A 16,297-nucleotide genomic window follows, 5' to 3' on the forward strand; every position below is an offset into this window, starting at 1 on the left:
TCGGATACACCAGCTGAAAGGCTCATACAGGCAACTCCAAAGGGATACTCAACTTTATTGAAACAAGCAGAAACTGTCGAAAATGTTACTGTTGTGGAACGTATGAAGGAGGCTCAAAAGGAAGGGAAACTGAGGTACCACCAGAAGTGTAAAAATGATCTGTACAACAACTTTGTTGCAACCACCAAGAAGTCAGCTCAAGCATCAAAGGCAGAGAAAGAGTCATCAAAGTTGAAGAGAAGACGCACTACTTGTGAGTTCAGTTCATCAACTGGCTGCAGTTCTAGAAGATCACAGTCAGTTGACCTCCTGTATAAGGATGTATGCATTCTTTGCAACCAACCAGCCCAGCTCTACAAAAATAATCCAGCACAAGCTAGAAAGAAATACAGAGTGCCAGATAATTTGACTGCAGATGCACTGAAGGCAAGCTTGCTGAAGACAGCACGGAGTCGCGGGGATGACTGGGGCACTGAAGTCACTGGACGCCTGGAAGGGATCAACGACTTGGTAGCAGAAGAAACACTGTACCATTTGCGATGCAAACTCATGTTTGCGAGAGGTGACAGTTTGTCCAAGACTGATGAGGAAGGAAAAAGGAAGAGAGGACAGAGGAGTATTGATGAGGAGCGAGAGGCAGTTTTTATTGAATTCTGCGAATGGTTAGACTCAGAATTAGAGCATGGGGTAATGAACATGGACCAAGTCCATGAAAAGCTGCAGGAGTTTGATCAGTCACCAGAGAAGAGCCTTTCTTATTCAAAGCATTGGCTAAAGATAAAACTTCTAGAGAAATACGAAGACACCTTGTATTTCACAACACAGGAAAGAAGGGCAGATGTACTCTGTCTCAAAGATGGCACCGACAATATTCTGCGAGAGCATCATGCTAATCTTGACCATGGAGATGAGAAGACTCAGATCATAAAGACGGCACTCAAGTTCATATCCAATGATATTGCCTTGATTGATTTAGGTCCAAAGTCATACCCCACCACACACAGTATGACTGACATCGATAGTCAGCTGACACTTGTTCCTGCATGCCTTCAGATGTTCTTGAGACCGATTGTCAAGACAGACGAAAGAGTTGCCGTTTGGGGGCAGAATTTTATTAAGGCCTGTCGACCTCGGTCTGGAGTATTGCCACACCAAATGGGGCTTGCCATACAACTTGATCATAGATTTGGGTCAAAATGGATGCTCAACAAGTTCCACCGGCTGGGATACACTGAGTCTTACACGGAGACACAAAACTACAAATACTGCTTCCTTAATAGTAGGAGTGGAGATGATGTTCCAGATACTTTTGGCACTCTTGACACCATTGTGGAGGAAACCGATGAACAGATCAATGATGAGGTTGCGGTTGATGCTGCGCTTGAGGATCAATCAGTGATGACAGCCAAAGTGCCAGCCAGTGAAAGTGAATTGTCAAGTAATGATCAGGTGGTCTTTATGGAGGTTGGGGAAACAAACAATGCAGTCACTCAGTTTGTTGGAGACAATACAGATTTAAACATTGTCTCTATTCATGGAAACACTCCCTTTCACTCAATGGGTTGGATCGAAGTCACCTCTCCGGCACCACCTTTGCCAGATCCACAGACAACAGCAGCTTTCCCCCGGGTGAAGTTGAAGGCACTCGACAAAGCTAAGATCCTGAGAGGAACTGAAGTAAAGATTATTCCATTTACGAACAGGAAACAGATAGGAACGAACGCGATCATGTTTCTCCCCCTCGCTGAACTTTCCTCCTCCCTGGCTCATGATCAGCCACTCCTCACTCCAGGTGACACACTCTGGGCAGCGGGGTGGGTGATCAAAGCCAACGATCCTGAGTTCCCACACTCCAACTGGAATGGCTGGATGAAGAGAATCCATGCTAATGATGCAAAGCAGAGCACACAGATCGAGTTCCTCCCAGTTATTGAAGGAGACCCTAATGACCTCAACACCATCTTCACCACTCTGAAAGAGTGCATACGGCGCCCTGGGGTCGCTATAGTGACCTTTGATCTTCCGATTTGGCTGAAGGCTGTGAATATAATAAAGCAGGCAAATCTACCCGTCATTCCAAGGTTGGGTGGTTTTCACCTGCTGAAGTCTTATCTTGGATCAATGGGTAACATCATGGAAGATTCTGGACTACTAGATGTGATCCAGTTGATCTATCCTGGAAGTACGACAGCCAACCACATCATGGATGGAGGATGTTTTGACAAGGCAATCCGTGTTCACCTCCTCATCGATGCAGCCATCTATCAACACATCATGAAACTTGCCTTCACTGAGGAGGAGCATGGTGACATGAAGACCTTCATGGAGAAGGTGGCTGATGGGAAGATGGGAGCCAGACACTCAGACCCAGTAGTGCCAGTGTTTGAGCAAAGGTTTGAAGAAACCTTCAAACGACTCGCAAAAGGAGGAAGAACACCTGCACTCTGGGTGGAGTACCACCACATGGTAGATGTGATCAAGGTCTTTATCAGAACCGAGCGACTTGCAGACCACAATGGGCATCTGTCCTGCATTGTTACCAAGATGCTTCACATCTTTGCCGCTGCAGGCCATCATCAGTATGCCAAGGGCGCACGGCTGATGCTAATGATGCACAGGTGGAGTAACGTCTTCATCCATATTGCTAGACTCCATGTCCTGCAAAGTAGAAAATGAGATATATTTAGAAATTATTTTTCCACAAAGGAGTGTCTGTGGTGAAATATAAATGTTAACAATCGACTCAGAATCATGAAAAACCCTTATTTGATCCCTCATAAGTTACTTAAGGGCCGATTAAAAAAAAAAAAAAATTCTCGAAAATAATTTTTCGGTACCCGAATTCAACAGCTTTTTTTCTGGGTTTCCCACGGGAGTTGACCTTCAACATTTTAACACATGTTATTACACACCTTTACAAACATATTGGTGAAGAAATTTTTTGGTAACAATTTAGTTAACAGATTTGTGAAATATCTCATAAAATGCCCTTACTATATGTGACGAGGACGAAATTATTAGATTTTCGTGAAGATCCGGATTCGGATCCAGCTACTATAATTTTTAAGTGATTCTTCACCATTGGGTGATAGGGCCAAAAACGATACATAGCAGGATATCTCAAAAGGTTGTGGACGGATTTGGACTAAACTTGGTGGACCGGTTTGGTGTCTGATAAGGACTATTCGATTCGATTGTGGTGAAGGTCTGAATGTGGTTTTGGATATGAGAATTATTAAATATTTTAAGTGATTCTTCACCATTTGGAGATTGGGCCAAAAACGATACATAGCAGGATATCTCAAAAAGTTATCGGATGGATTTGGATGAAACTTGTTGGACAGGTTGTGTGTGTGACCGGGAAGAATCGATTCAATTTTGGTAAAGATCCAGATCCGGATCCAGCTCGTATAATTTTTTAAGTTATTCTTTACCATTGAGTGATATGGCCAACCAGGAGGAGGTGTGGTCTCTACTGAATGCTGTTCTAGTTTTTTTTTGTATTTCTTTTTTAGCTGTTTTTGTCATGTTTAGCATGCGGAAGAAGTCTGAACACAAAGCAGATGTAGATGGGCTTTGCATTTTCAGATAAGTTTTTAGTTTAATTTTAAAAATTTATTTAGCCCTTTGTGTTCACCTCAGACTGATATTCAAAAAAATCTTGCAATATTTATTGGAAAGAAATCTTGCATAAAATATATAATATAGCACAGAATTACAATCTCGTATTTAAATGGGGGTAGGCAGCAGGTCTGAATTAAGTCATAATACTCAAAAGGTTGACAACAAACATGTGTTTCCATAATAACTGGTGGTTCTCTTTGGTACTTTGAACAGGAAAACGCCAACAAGATGATGCAGTGTGGTCCAAGCATGACGCCAGAGATTGTGAGGGAGTGAAGGATCACGTGGTTGTGATCAGGAAGAAAGATTATCCAGGGAAGAAGTATGCGAGTGACGCAAAACCAGAGGATGAGACAAGAGTGGATTCTTCGTGGTTCGAGCGTGTCCAGAAATTGGCGCAGGATAGCCTGCTGGTCACCACTTGTGTTGAGCTGGAACATCGCATTGGGGTACCTGGAACATCGCAAGCTGAAATCCACTCTCCCAGTGGTACCGAGCATGTGCTGCTGACTGCTGTTCTAAATCCAGGTGGATTTGCTGTTTTTTTTTACAATTTGACCCAAGAACGTGAAAGGAACCAGAGATGGTTGACTTTCCATATCGTTGCAAAGATTGTTGGGGTACCATAGTGGCATTTATAATGGCACATAGACCATGTTGTGCCCATATCCTCTCCAATCTAACTCCACAATCTCTCACAATTGTGAGCAACTATAGGAAGAGAACCCACACAATTGGGTTCACGGTTATACAAACACCACCACCAAGCCCACTCTCACCCCTAAGCTGTCAAGCTTGGGTTCTAATCCCAACCCAGCTATAAACTCTCATTGTAGTGTTTCACAGGTAGGGTGATTCATCAATGTGTGTGCCTTCCCTCGGATGGATGTTAAATGGGCCATTTCTGCCATTATTTCTGCCAAAAGAAAGTCTGCCATTATTTGTTGGTGGACGTTGAAGTTCCAATGGTGTCTTTCGCAAAGAATAGGCTAGCTGTCGCCGGCAACATGAACAAATTGTGTGTGTGTGTGTGTGTGTGTGTGTGTGTGTGTGTGTGTGTGTGTGTGTGTGTGTGTGTGTGTGTGTGTGTGTGTGTGTGTGTGTGTGTGTGTGTGTGTGTGTGTGTGTGTGTGTGTGTGTGTGTGTGTGTGTGTGTGTGTGCGTGCGTGCGTGCTCGCTCACTCTTCTTTTTGTCTGACTTCAGAGGTGTTATTTTCGGTTTTTGGAGGATCTGCAAAGCACGTCAGGCACATTTTCATCTTTGTATTGAAATCAACTCGACTACACCTTTATGTTCATCAGTAGTGAACTCGTAAGACCTACTACCTGTCAGCCATGTTTACAACGCTAATCTGAAAAATTAACAAAGTTGGAATGTTAGACAAAAAATTACTAAATTCACAAGTGTAGACACAAGTGCATGTGGACAAGTAATGTTTCAATGATGTGGACCCACCATTTGGAGAGATTGTGGGCCAAAATGACCAAAACCTCTCCAACAAACTGAGACTCGCTGATTAATCTGGGCATTTGTCATCTCAATCAAAAAAAATTGCCTTTCTTGCTAAGTTTGCGAAGGTTCTTGCTTAAGGTACACTACTATTTCAAGTTTTGTGAAGTTAAGTGTTGGGTTTTGCATCATGAATGCAATTTAAACATTCTTTCATGTCAACGCCATGCTTTAGGAATAGTCATTGCTGTTCAATGAATGATTTTTTTTAATTTTGAGAAACAGTTAAGAAACGAGTGTGTGATTGTCCAAAGTGCTCAGCAGAATTACAACAAGCATGGGCTGAGGTGTGATGTTTGCTTAGTATAATAATATTGTTCTCATATTACATGACAACTGATTTTGTTTAAGTTTTTCTGTTCTTTAATTGGCACAGCTCTCTGAGACTTTACTGTATTTGTAAAATTATGTTGATACATCCTTGTATCCCATGAAAGTAAAGGTCCCCCCACGACCTTTTCCCAATGTTGAGCGGTGAAGACAACAACAACACAACAGGCATTTTAAGGCCATTTTCCCGACAAGAGCGGGGGTTAGCCTTGCGGTCCCCATGACAAACTTCTCCAGTTTGCCCTATTTTCTGCATCTCCCCTTGTTAACCCCCTTGCCCGCATTTCTTCTTCGACCATCTTTAGCCAAGTCTTTCTCGGTCTTCCCCGTCCTCTACTTCCTTCTACATTCATTTCCATCACTCTTCTCAACCAGTCACTTTCATCCTTCCTCAACACATGACCAAACCATCTCAAACTGTTTCTCTTCACAGCATCCATCACAGGCTCTATTCCCATCATCTTTCACAATTCATCATTTGTCTTCCTCTCTCAACGATACTCCACACATCCACCGAACCATTCGCATTTACACCCTTTCCAGCCTTCGTTGCTACTCTACGTTCATTACCCATGTCTCGCTCCCATAAATCATAACACTTCTCACACATGCAGCATACACCATATCCCTTCAGCTTCAATGACACTCCCCTCCTCGTCAGCACGCCACTCAGTTCCCGAAGCTTCTTCCATGCACATCTCACTCTAGCAACCGTTGCCAAGTCTGATCCACCTTCTCCATTCAGCATGTCTCCTCGGTAACAAAATGTTTTTACACCTTCCAGCTTCACGCCGTCTCCAAGATCCAACTCAGCATTTCCTCCATCTGCAGCTCCCTCTGTGCACACCTTACACTTGAATGTAGCTGCCACACTGGTTTAATGACCCTCTCAAACCACTACATTTTTGATGAACCCACTCAGCGCACATTGTACATTGAATGGAATTCACTCCGACACCCTTCCTGCACACAGCACACGGCCACTTCCCAGTTCTTCCACCTTTTCCCAATGTTGAGCGGTGAAGCCGCTTCATTATTTGGCTATGTCCATTAAAAATGAAGAACCTTTCTAACCCACCATGTGTAATTCTAAAGGGTTCTAAAGGGTTTCATTCATCTCTAGGCCTTGCCTATTTCATATTAAAAATGCCAAACTAAACCGCTTCCTTCGGACATGGGTGCGATTTATTTATTTATTTAAAAAACATTATATTTGATCTAATGTCAAATTTCCTCTTTTATACCATTGTTTGTCAGAACAATGTCCCATTGAGCCAGTGGGAACGCATGGTCTGACACAGACTAAAGAGCCATCAGAAGCGGCAGTTTTTGATTACTCCGGCAGTTGTCGTGTCAGAAGTTTATCGAGAGCTTCAAATGTGAAAAGTCAAAGTGCACGCCGCATCTTCCATTGCCCACATGCTGGCTGTAGCCGCCACTTTTCCTGGTCTCCTCATCTCAAATATCATTTGAAAACACACCGGTGAGCTCTTCCTTGAGCTGTGTACTCTCTTGGCTCTCTAAAGCTAAAAAGGAAGGACAGTGAGAGTGGTTGGGGTGCAGCATGTATGGCTGTTGCATTGGATGACCCACATTCCAGCCTTCTTTTTAAATTTTCTTTTACAGAAACGAACGTGCCTTTCGCTGCAATGAAGAGGGCTGTGGAAAAGCTTTTTATGTTCCACAGAGCCTACAGGTGCACATGCGGACACACACGAGAGAAAAACCTTTCGTCTGCCCAATGGAAACCTGCTGCAAGGGATTTAGTACTGCTGGAAACCTACAAAACCACCTTCGCGTCCACTCTGGTACGTGTAGGTTGATTACTATATAATTGGCCAATTATTGTTGTGTTTTTGTTTGGTTTTGGGAAGGTGTAGATATACAGTCAGACTCCAACATTTTAAGAAACTATTTAGATCCATGAATGTGGGTGCATTGTTTGAATGGGGATTGGGGGGAGGGTGACGGGTGGTTACTACATGATCTAGGCTCGTGGAAGAGCTATGACACAGAACAAATCAGGACACAACGTAACAAAGGGAACAGCAGGAGAAAGGGGAAACGCCAACAGCATGGCAGAGGGAGAAAATAGACATAGACAGACAAAAAACGAATGCAGGTAACAATGACAGATCAGGAATAATGCAAAATGGTGGACAAGATAAATACGTAAGCAATTTTTTTGGAAGGGGCAGGGGTGTGAGGCGGGGAGGGTGGTAGTGGGGGGGGGGGGGGGGAATTGGTTTAACAGGTGTTGAAAAAAAATTAAGATTTTGGATGGCGGATGACTTGCGATGGTAGTGAACCGTTGTCTTGAAGACCTGAAGGGGAGATGGAGGTTGGAGAGAGTATGCTAGGTTTTTCCACAGGTGGGAAAAACGAGGTATAAATGAGTGGAGGTGAGCAGTGGTTTTGGATTTAGGCAGTTTCACTATGAGGGGGTTGCTGCTGGACCACGTGTCCTCCAGATACCTGAGAGAAGACCAAGCACGGAGAGGGCTGACGTTGCAAGTCTTGACAAGGTGCCAAATTTTAAAGTTCATATTTGAGATTGGCCAGATGTTGTATTCTGGTGCTCTAGAGAGTAGACACACCTATTGTCAGCTTTGTGGAATGACTTGAATCACGCTTCACCATCTGGCAGTCCGACGGACGAATCTGGGTTTGACGGATGCCAGGAGAACGCCACCTGCCCAAATGCATAGTACCAACTCTAAAGTTTGGTGGAGGAAGAATAATGGTCTGGAGCTGTTTTTCATGGTTCGGGCTAGGCCCCTTAGTTCCAGTGAAGAGAAATCTTAACGCTACAGCATACAATGACATTTGAGACGATTGTGTGCTTCCAACTTTGTGGTAACAGTTTGGGGAAGGTCCTTTCCTGTTTCATCATGACAATGCCCCCGTGCACAAAGCGAAGTCCATACAGAAATGGTTTGTTGAGATCGGTGTGGAAGAACTTGACTGGCATGCACAGAGCCCTGACGTCAACCCCATCGAACACCTTTGGGATGAATTAGAATGCCGACTGCGCGAGCCAGGCCTAATCACCCAACATCAGCGCCCGACCTCACCAATGCTCTTATGGCTGCATGGAAGCAAATCCTGGCAGCAATGTTCCAACATCTCGTGGAAAGCCTTCCCAGAAGAGTGGAAGCTGTTGTGGCAGCATAGGGTGGGGTGGGGGAGGGGGGGATTGGACCGACTCCATATTAATGCCCAAGATTTTGGAATGAGATGTTCGATGTTTGGGTGTCCTCATACTTTTGGTCATGTAGTGTATGTATATGTATATATATCTGTGCAGTGTCTGTGTTGTCTTGTGTTGTCTTGTCACTGAACTGCTTTCTCAAACTTTTGTGAGATCGTACCAAACTTCTGGTATGCACATATCTCTCCCATCAGTATGTCCTAAGGGTATTTTTTGGAAAAATTTCCCATATTCTTTTTTGGGGAAAAAAAAAATTTTCAACTTCAATTGTTTATAAAATGTGATATCACGTATATTACAAATACATTTGTGCAAAATAATTGTTTGAATTATGATTGGTTTAGACCATGACAAAACGGCAACTCGGGTACAGTCATTTATCTATATATTGTGGCGGACACAAAAGCCCACTGGCGTGGTGACATCATTCCACGCACCAAGTGGGCGGTGGCCACGCCCGAGGGGTAGGCGTGGCCTCATGATATACCCCGGGCGACCAGCCCGGAGGGGTACAGTGTTACAGTGTAGTCTTACAATAAAGACGTTTATATGTTACCGCTTGTCCGCTTCCTCCTTGCTCACAAGCAGCGCGCGTAACGCCGCGCTTTACTGGTGACCCTCGACGTTGGATCTGCCGGAGCGATCCTTCCACACGCGACGCCACCGCCATGGCCGCCTTCGTCAAACTTCCGGAATTTTGGGAGGCTCAGGCCGAAGTCTGGTTCGTCCAGGCCGAAGCCCAATTTCAGCTTCGGCACCTCACCGGCGATGACACGCGCTACTGCCACGTCGTCGCCTCCCTCGGGCCCGGCACGGCCGCTCGAGTTGTGTCCGTCCTTCGCCACCCACCGGACGGCCACAAGTACGAGGCACTCAAGCGGCTACTCCTAGCCACGTTCAGCCTCACGGACGACGCACGGGCCAACCGCCTCCTGGATCTCCCCGAGCTCGGTGAGACGCGCCCGTCGGTCCGAATGGACCATATGCTGTCACTGTTGGGCGACGAAGCCCCCGGTTCGCTATTCCGGGCGCTTTTCCGTCGCCAACTTCCAGCGCAGGTTCGCCTCGCGTTGGCCGGGACCGGGCTAACGGAACCCCGAGCATTGGCGGCCGAGGCGGACAAGTACTTCGCCGCTTCGGACACGCGGGCGAGCGTTGGCGTGGCCGTCACGGCCTTCGACGCTGCTGTTCCACAGCATCATCTTCTACAGCACGCTGAGTTTCAGCAGCATGCTGATACGCACCTCGTGAACGCCGCCACGCCCCGCCCACCGCCACGGCGAAAACCGCCACCGCGGGGAAACCCGTCGACTCCACCGGCCTGGCGGAGCCAGCCGCGCTCCTCCAGCTCCACCACCTGGTGCTGGTTCCACGCCAAGTTCGGCCACGAAGCTCGGCGGTGTCATCCGCCGTGCTCCTTCAACGGGTCGGGAAACGCCCGGGCCGGCGCTCAATTGTGGCGATGAGCGCCGGCCGTTCGAGCAGCCTGCTGTTCATAACGGACACCTTCTCCGGGCGCCATTACCTGTGCGACACGGGAGCACAGGTGAGTGTCATTCCCGCCGGCACGTCAGACAAGCACGCCGCGGGTGGGGGCCCCGCGCTGCTTGCCGCGAACGGGACGCCCATCCGTACGTACGGAAAACGCTGCCTCTCTCTGCGGTTTGGAGGGCAGGTTTTCCGATGGACGTTCGTCACCGCCGACGTGCCCATGGCACTGCTTGGCGCGGACTTCCTGTGCGCTAATGGGCTCCTGGTCGACGTCAAGCGCAGACGGCTTGTCCAGGCCGAGACGTTCAGCTCGCTCGCATGTGCGTTGCCCAGCTCAACGAGCGGCTTGCCAAGCGGCTTGCCGAACAATTCGGTTCCGGCCACGTTGGTCTGTACGCTTCCGGCAGCGGACGCATTCACCCGCCTCCTCGCCGGCTTCCCGGCCCTCACGCGGCCCACCTTCTCGGCGGGGGCCGTCAAGCACGGGGTGGCCCATCACATCCCCACCGTCGGGCCACCGGTCTACGCCCGGGCACGCCGCCTCGAGCCGACGAAGCTGGCGGTGGCAAAAGCGGAGTTCGCTACCCTGGAGCGACTCGGCATCGTTCGGCGCTCAGAGAGCGCTTGGGCGTCGCCGCTGCACATCGTGCCGAAGCCCGGCGGGGGATGGCGACCGTGCGGGGACTATCGCCGTCTCAATGACGCCACGACTCCCGACCGCTACCCCGTCCCCCACATTCAGGACTTTTCCGCCCGTTTGGCGGGCAGGTCCTTCTTCTCGAAGGTGGACCTCATACGCGGCTACCATCAGGTCCCCGTCAGGCCGGAGGACGTCCCGAAGACGGCGGTCATCACGCCATTCGGACTCTGCGAGTTCCTGCGCATGCCCTTCGGTCTGAAGAATGCGGCTCAGGCGTTCCAGCGACTGATGGACAGCGTCCTGCGCGACTTGGATTTTGTCTACGTCTACCTGGACGATATCCTCGTCGCCAGCGCGTCCCGCGAAGAGCACCTACGCCACCTCCGCACGCTCTTCGAACGCCTGGGCCAGCATGGCCTGATTGTGAACCCCGCAAAGTGCCGGTTCGGCGCCGCCACAATCGATTTTCTGGGGCACCGTGTCACCAGGCACGGAGCCGTCCCCCTGCCGGCCAAGGTGGAGGCGGTGAAGGGGTTTCCGCGCCCCCGCACGATCAGAGGGCTGCAGGAGTTCCTGGGCATGGTGAACTTTTACCATCGGTTCCTGCCCCGTATCGCCCAGCTCCTGCGCCCCCTGCACGAAGCTCTCCGAGGTAAGCCGGGCAAAGGCGACGTTACCTGGACCGAGCAGATGGACACGGCGTTCACGGGCGCGAAGCTCGCCTTGGCTAACGCCACCATGCTCGCGCACCCGGCGCCCGATGCACCGATCGCCCTCACCACCGATGCCTCGGACTACGCGGTGGGCGCGGTGCACGAGCAATGGGTGCGTGGAGCTTGGCAACCGCTGGCGTTCTTTAGCCGGCAGCTTCGCCCGCCCGAACGCCGTTACAGTACCTTCGACCGCGAGTTGCTCGGACTTCACTTGGCGGTCAGGCACTTCCGCCATCTGCTCGAGGGCCGGGCGTTCACTGCCTTCGTCGACCACAAGCCGCTGATCTTCGCGATGGGCAAGGTCACCGAGCCGTGGTCGGCCCGGCAGCAGCGTCACCTCTCGGCCGTGTCCGAGTACACGACGGACATCCAGCACGTCGCGGGGAAGGACAACCCGGTGGCGGATTGCCTTTCCCGGGCCGTCGCCCACGCAGTCCACCTCGGCATCGACTATGCCCGGATGGCAGCGGACCAGGCCGCTGACCCCGACGTCCAGGCCTTGCGGACCGCCGTCACGGGCCTCCGCGTCACCGAGGTGCCGTTCGACGGCGCGGGCGCGGCCCTCTTGTGCGACGTCTCCCTCGGGCGTCCTCGCCCCATTGTGCCCGCGGGCTGGCAGCGCCAGGTGTTTGACGCCATCCACGGCCTGTCCCACCCGGGCGCGAGGGCCTCCCAAAGGCTGATCGCCGACAAGTTCGTCTGGCATGGCCTCCGGAAGGCCGTCCGCGGCTGGGCCAGGACATGCCTCGCGTGCCAGCGCGCCAAGGTGCACCGGCACACCCAGGCCCCGTTGGCCCCGTTCACGGTGCCGGAACGCCGGTTTGACCACGTCCATGTGGACCTGGTGGGACCTCTGCCCCCCTCGCGGGGTTTCACCCACGTCCTCACCATGGTGGACCGCACCACCCGGTGGCCGGAGGCCGTGCCCTTGGCGTCGACAACGGCGGCCGATGTCGCGCAGGCTTTCATCGCCACCTGGGTCGCCCGGTTCGGCGCCCCCTCAGACATCTCATCCGACCGCGGCCCCCAGTTCACCTCGGAGCTCTGGGGGGCGGTTGCGCAGCGGCTCGGGGTCCGGCTGCACCGAACCACGGCCTACCACCCCCAGGCTAACGGCCTGTGTGAGCGATTTCACCGCTCATTGAAGGCCGCGCTCCGGGCCACCCTCCGCGACGGCGGCTGGGTCGACAGGCTCCCCTGGGTCCTGCTGGGCCTCCGGACGGCGCCCAAGGAGGACCTGCGCGCATCCGCGGCGGAGTTGGTCTTCGGGCAACCGCTGCGGGTGCCGGGCGAGTTCCTCCCCGACTCCACGGCACCATGGTCCGCGGCACAGCAGCGCTCCGCTCTGCAAGAGACCGCCCAGAGGTTCGCCCCGGTGCCAACGGCATGCCACGGGCACCCACCGACGCACGTCGCCCCGGAGCTTCGCACGGCGGAGTACGTCTTCGTCCGCCACGATGCCCATCGGACACCACTGCGGCCCCCGTCCGACGGGCCTTTCCGCGTGCTGGAGACCGGGGCGAAGCACTTCACCCTGGACATCGGCGGTACTCCTGACCGCGTTTCGGTAGACCGCCTCAAGCCGGCCCACCTCGATGTGGACCATCCACCGCCAGTGGCCCGACCCCCACGTCGGGGCCGCCCTCCTGCGGGCGGACCCCCGGCACCGCCCAGCCCCGCCGCCACGCCGCCCCCCGGTCCTGCACCCATCCCAGGAGCAGCCAGGGGCATCCCACCTGGCATCCCTGCACCCCGGACGCTGCCGATCGCCAGGGGGCGCTTCGGCCGGGTCATTCGTCTGCCCCGCAAACTGGCCCTCCAGGTGCGCGGGAATTCTGGGGGGGCGCGTGTGGCGGACACAAAAGCCCACTGGCGTGGTGACATCATTCCACGCACCAAGTGGGCGGTGGCCACGCCCGAGGGGTAGGCGTGGCCTCATGAAATACCCCGGGCGACCAGCCCGGAGGGGTACAGTGTTACAGTGTAGTCTTACAATAAAGACGTTTATATGTTACCGCTTGTCCGCTTCCTCCTTGCTCACAAGCAGCGCGCGTAACGCCGCGCTTTAATATCTACACATCTGGGCAGTGTCTGTGTTGTCACTTAACGTCTCACTTAAACTTTTGTTTCCGTGGTTGTGAAGTGTTTTTAATAACGTTGTGGTGGTTTTGAATTATGTGGTGGTGAGGTGTTTTGAATTACGTGGTGGTGAGGTATTTATAATTTCGTGGTGGTGAGGTGTTTTCAATTTCGTGGTGGTGAGGTGTTTTCAATTACTTGGTGGTGAGGTGTTTTGAATTACTTGGTGGTGAGGTGTTTTTAATTTTGCGGTGGTGAGGTGTTTTTACTACGTGTTTTATGGCTGTGAGGTCTTTTAAATTACTTGGTGGTGAGGTGTTTTCAATTACTTGGTGGTGAGGTGTTTTCAATTACTTGGTGGTGAGGTGTTTTGAATTACTTGGTGGTGAGGTGTTTTTAAATGACGTGGTGGTGAGGTGTTTTATTACGTGTTTTATGGCTGTGAGGTGTTTTAAATTACTTGGTGTTTTGGTGTTTTGATTGTTTTTGAAATTTGCAATTTGAAAATTGCAGGTGTTTTGAATTATGTGGTGGTGAGGTGTAATCGTCCCAAACTTCCAGTCTGCACATACTCCTCCCCGATGTATGTGCTGAGGGGTTCTTTCTTGAAAAAAAAACATTCAACCTAAATCGCCTATAAAAATGTAATATCACAAACACAACAAATACATTTGTGCAAAATCATTGTTTGTATTATGATTGGTGTAAATCATGACAACACAGCAACTCAGGTACAGTCATTAGCCTCAGCTAAAACAAGCCCGGCCCTCAGTAACGACGCTTGGTGAGGCGAGCGCAGCGAGCCGAGCCAAGCTAGTATGTATGTATATATATATTGTTACGGATACGGGGGACGGCTCTCCCGTTAGCAAGGGGTGATTAGCCCCTTGTCCTGTTAAGCTGGCCGTCTCCCCGGTCCTGGTACTTGTAACGCTCTCCCGCGGGATGGAACGGATCAGGGTTATGGGTCCAGGGTTTATCCCGAATACCTTTATCCGTCCCTCCGCAGACTAGGGAGACAAGTACCGCTCGAACCCCGGTTTTAGATGTTATAATTGCCGAGCGGTGTTAGCAACCCGACGTTCGATCCATTAGCAATACTAAACCCGATCCTAAACGTTGGCCAAATCGTGCCACAGGTGTGCAATGATGGAAACCTCAAAAGTGACCGAAAGCGCATGAAGAAGAAAAAGACAAAGTAGGGAATAACAGGATTTATTACTATTTACACACAACTAAAGCAGAAAGGAAAAGAAATACGATTTACAAGGCAATGGAAGGAGCAGGAGACATAGTACAATGATTCGCTTATATTAAACAGTCTTACTTATAAACCCCAAGACAACATGAAAGACGGACAAACGGGCAGACTCACACGATGGGGAAATTGCAGGTTGGTTTGGCTGGAGGGAGAAGAAGGTCGAACCACAAGCTGGAAGGCTTGGCAGGGCGCACAGCAAGCCGGTCCTTTTCAGGCTGGGAGCGAGCATGGCGACGTCGGCACACGTATCTCGTTGCACGCGGCAGGGGCTGGTTGTCGCTGCATGCCTCGGGCTCTTTTGGTCCTCCCCTTCTCTCCAAATCGTCTGACGCATCTTTCTCACTCAATCTCCTGCCTGCGCGATCGTCGCACGTATCTCTCTCTTTCAACCTGCTGCTCTCACAATCGTTGCACGTATATTTCTCTTTTGGGGGCCGTGCCACCGCGGGTTATATATGCCCCTCCCTTGAACCTTCGCGAAGCTCCTCTATGTTTCTCTCCACACCCTCTCCAAGTCCAACCCCTTGTTCTTGGTTGGTTGAGCGGCGCTGACTCACTCCTCCCCTCTATGACGAGGTGGAGACACGCCTTTCTTCTCCGAGGTTACCTCGTGCGTAATGGAGTCAAATGCAGCAAAGTGGACGGGAGATGAAATGCAGCAAAGTGGATAAAGGAGATGAAAATGCAGCAAAGTGGCTAAAGGAGTCAATTGCAGCAAACCTGACAATTGGAAGATGCCATGGGGCGTCGGAGGGACCTGTCTTATTTAATTGATGCAACGTAATGAACTAGTGGAAAACAGAGCCTACAGCTACATAGAATAAGGACATAACTATTGAGGGAAATCATAGATTTGCTACGTGTGCACGATGGCCTAACTACAGACGACCTTTGATCTTTGATACTTGGAGGGTGATATTTACAGGATTTACAGCATACAAAAAAAGGGAAAATTTACATCCAATTACACACACAATTCCCAAATCCCCAACAATATATATATATATATAATATTATATATATATATATATATATATATATATATATATATATACAATATATATATATATATATATATATATATATATATATATATTGTTGCGGATATGGAATTTGGCCTCCGTATCCGCTTGTAAATATTCCCCTATTTCCACAATACTCCCCAACTCTCCCTTACCCCATTCCCTAGTCCCATTGTCTGTAAACGACACCCAGTAGAGCCGACCTTCCCCTTCATCCCCCCATTAAATGTCGTGCCCAGGTCCACCGCATCACACGTAGACAACTTTCGGACATCTTGCTAGTTATTCTTAGTCTATGTCAGTTAAGGACTCGTTTCCATTAGTTCTGACTCTTCGTTGCACCAGAATGTGATTATATGGCACCAGTAGTGAGTTTAGGACCTCCCCATACCTCCCCGCATCTCTTCCCCATGAAG

The 16,297-nt window shown here is 50.3% G+C and overlaps 1 protein-coding gene across 5 annotated transcripts in view; it reads left to right on the forward strand.

The window, feature by feature from the left end:
- Window positions 1-16,297, forward strand: part of LOC137436035 (uncharacterized) — a 90,221-nt gene that overhangs the window by 45,920 nt on the left and 28,004 nt on the right. For all 5 annotated transcript variants that reach the window (XM_078785783.1, XM_078785784.1, XM_078785770.1 and 2 more), the window contains exons 5-7: window positions 3,838-4,152; window positions 6,722-6,947; window positions 7,091-7,272. In XM_078785783.1, the coding sequence (XP_078641909.1) occupies window positions 3,838-4,152; window positions 6,722-6,947; window positions 7,091-7,272 (723 nt within the window). The remainder of the gene's footprint in view (window positions 1-3,837; window positions 4,153-6,721; window positions 6,948-7,090; window positions 7,273-16,297) is intronic.

The sequence above is a fragment of the Myxine glutinosa genome, chromosome 1 (genome assembly GCF_964187855.1).
Source record: "Myxine glutinosa chromosome 1, kmMyxGlut1.1, whole genome shotgun sequence".
Taxonomy (NCBI): Eukaryota; Metazoa; Chordata; class Myxini; order Myxiniformes; family Myxinidae; genus Myxine; species Myxine glutinosa.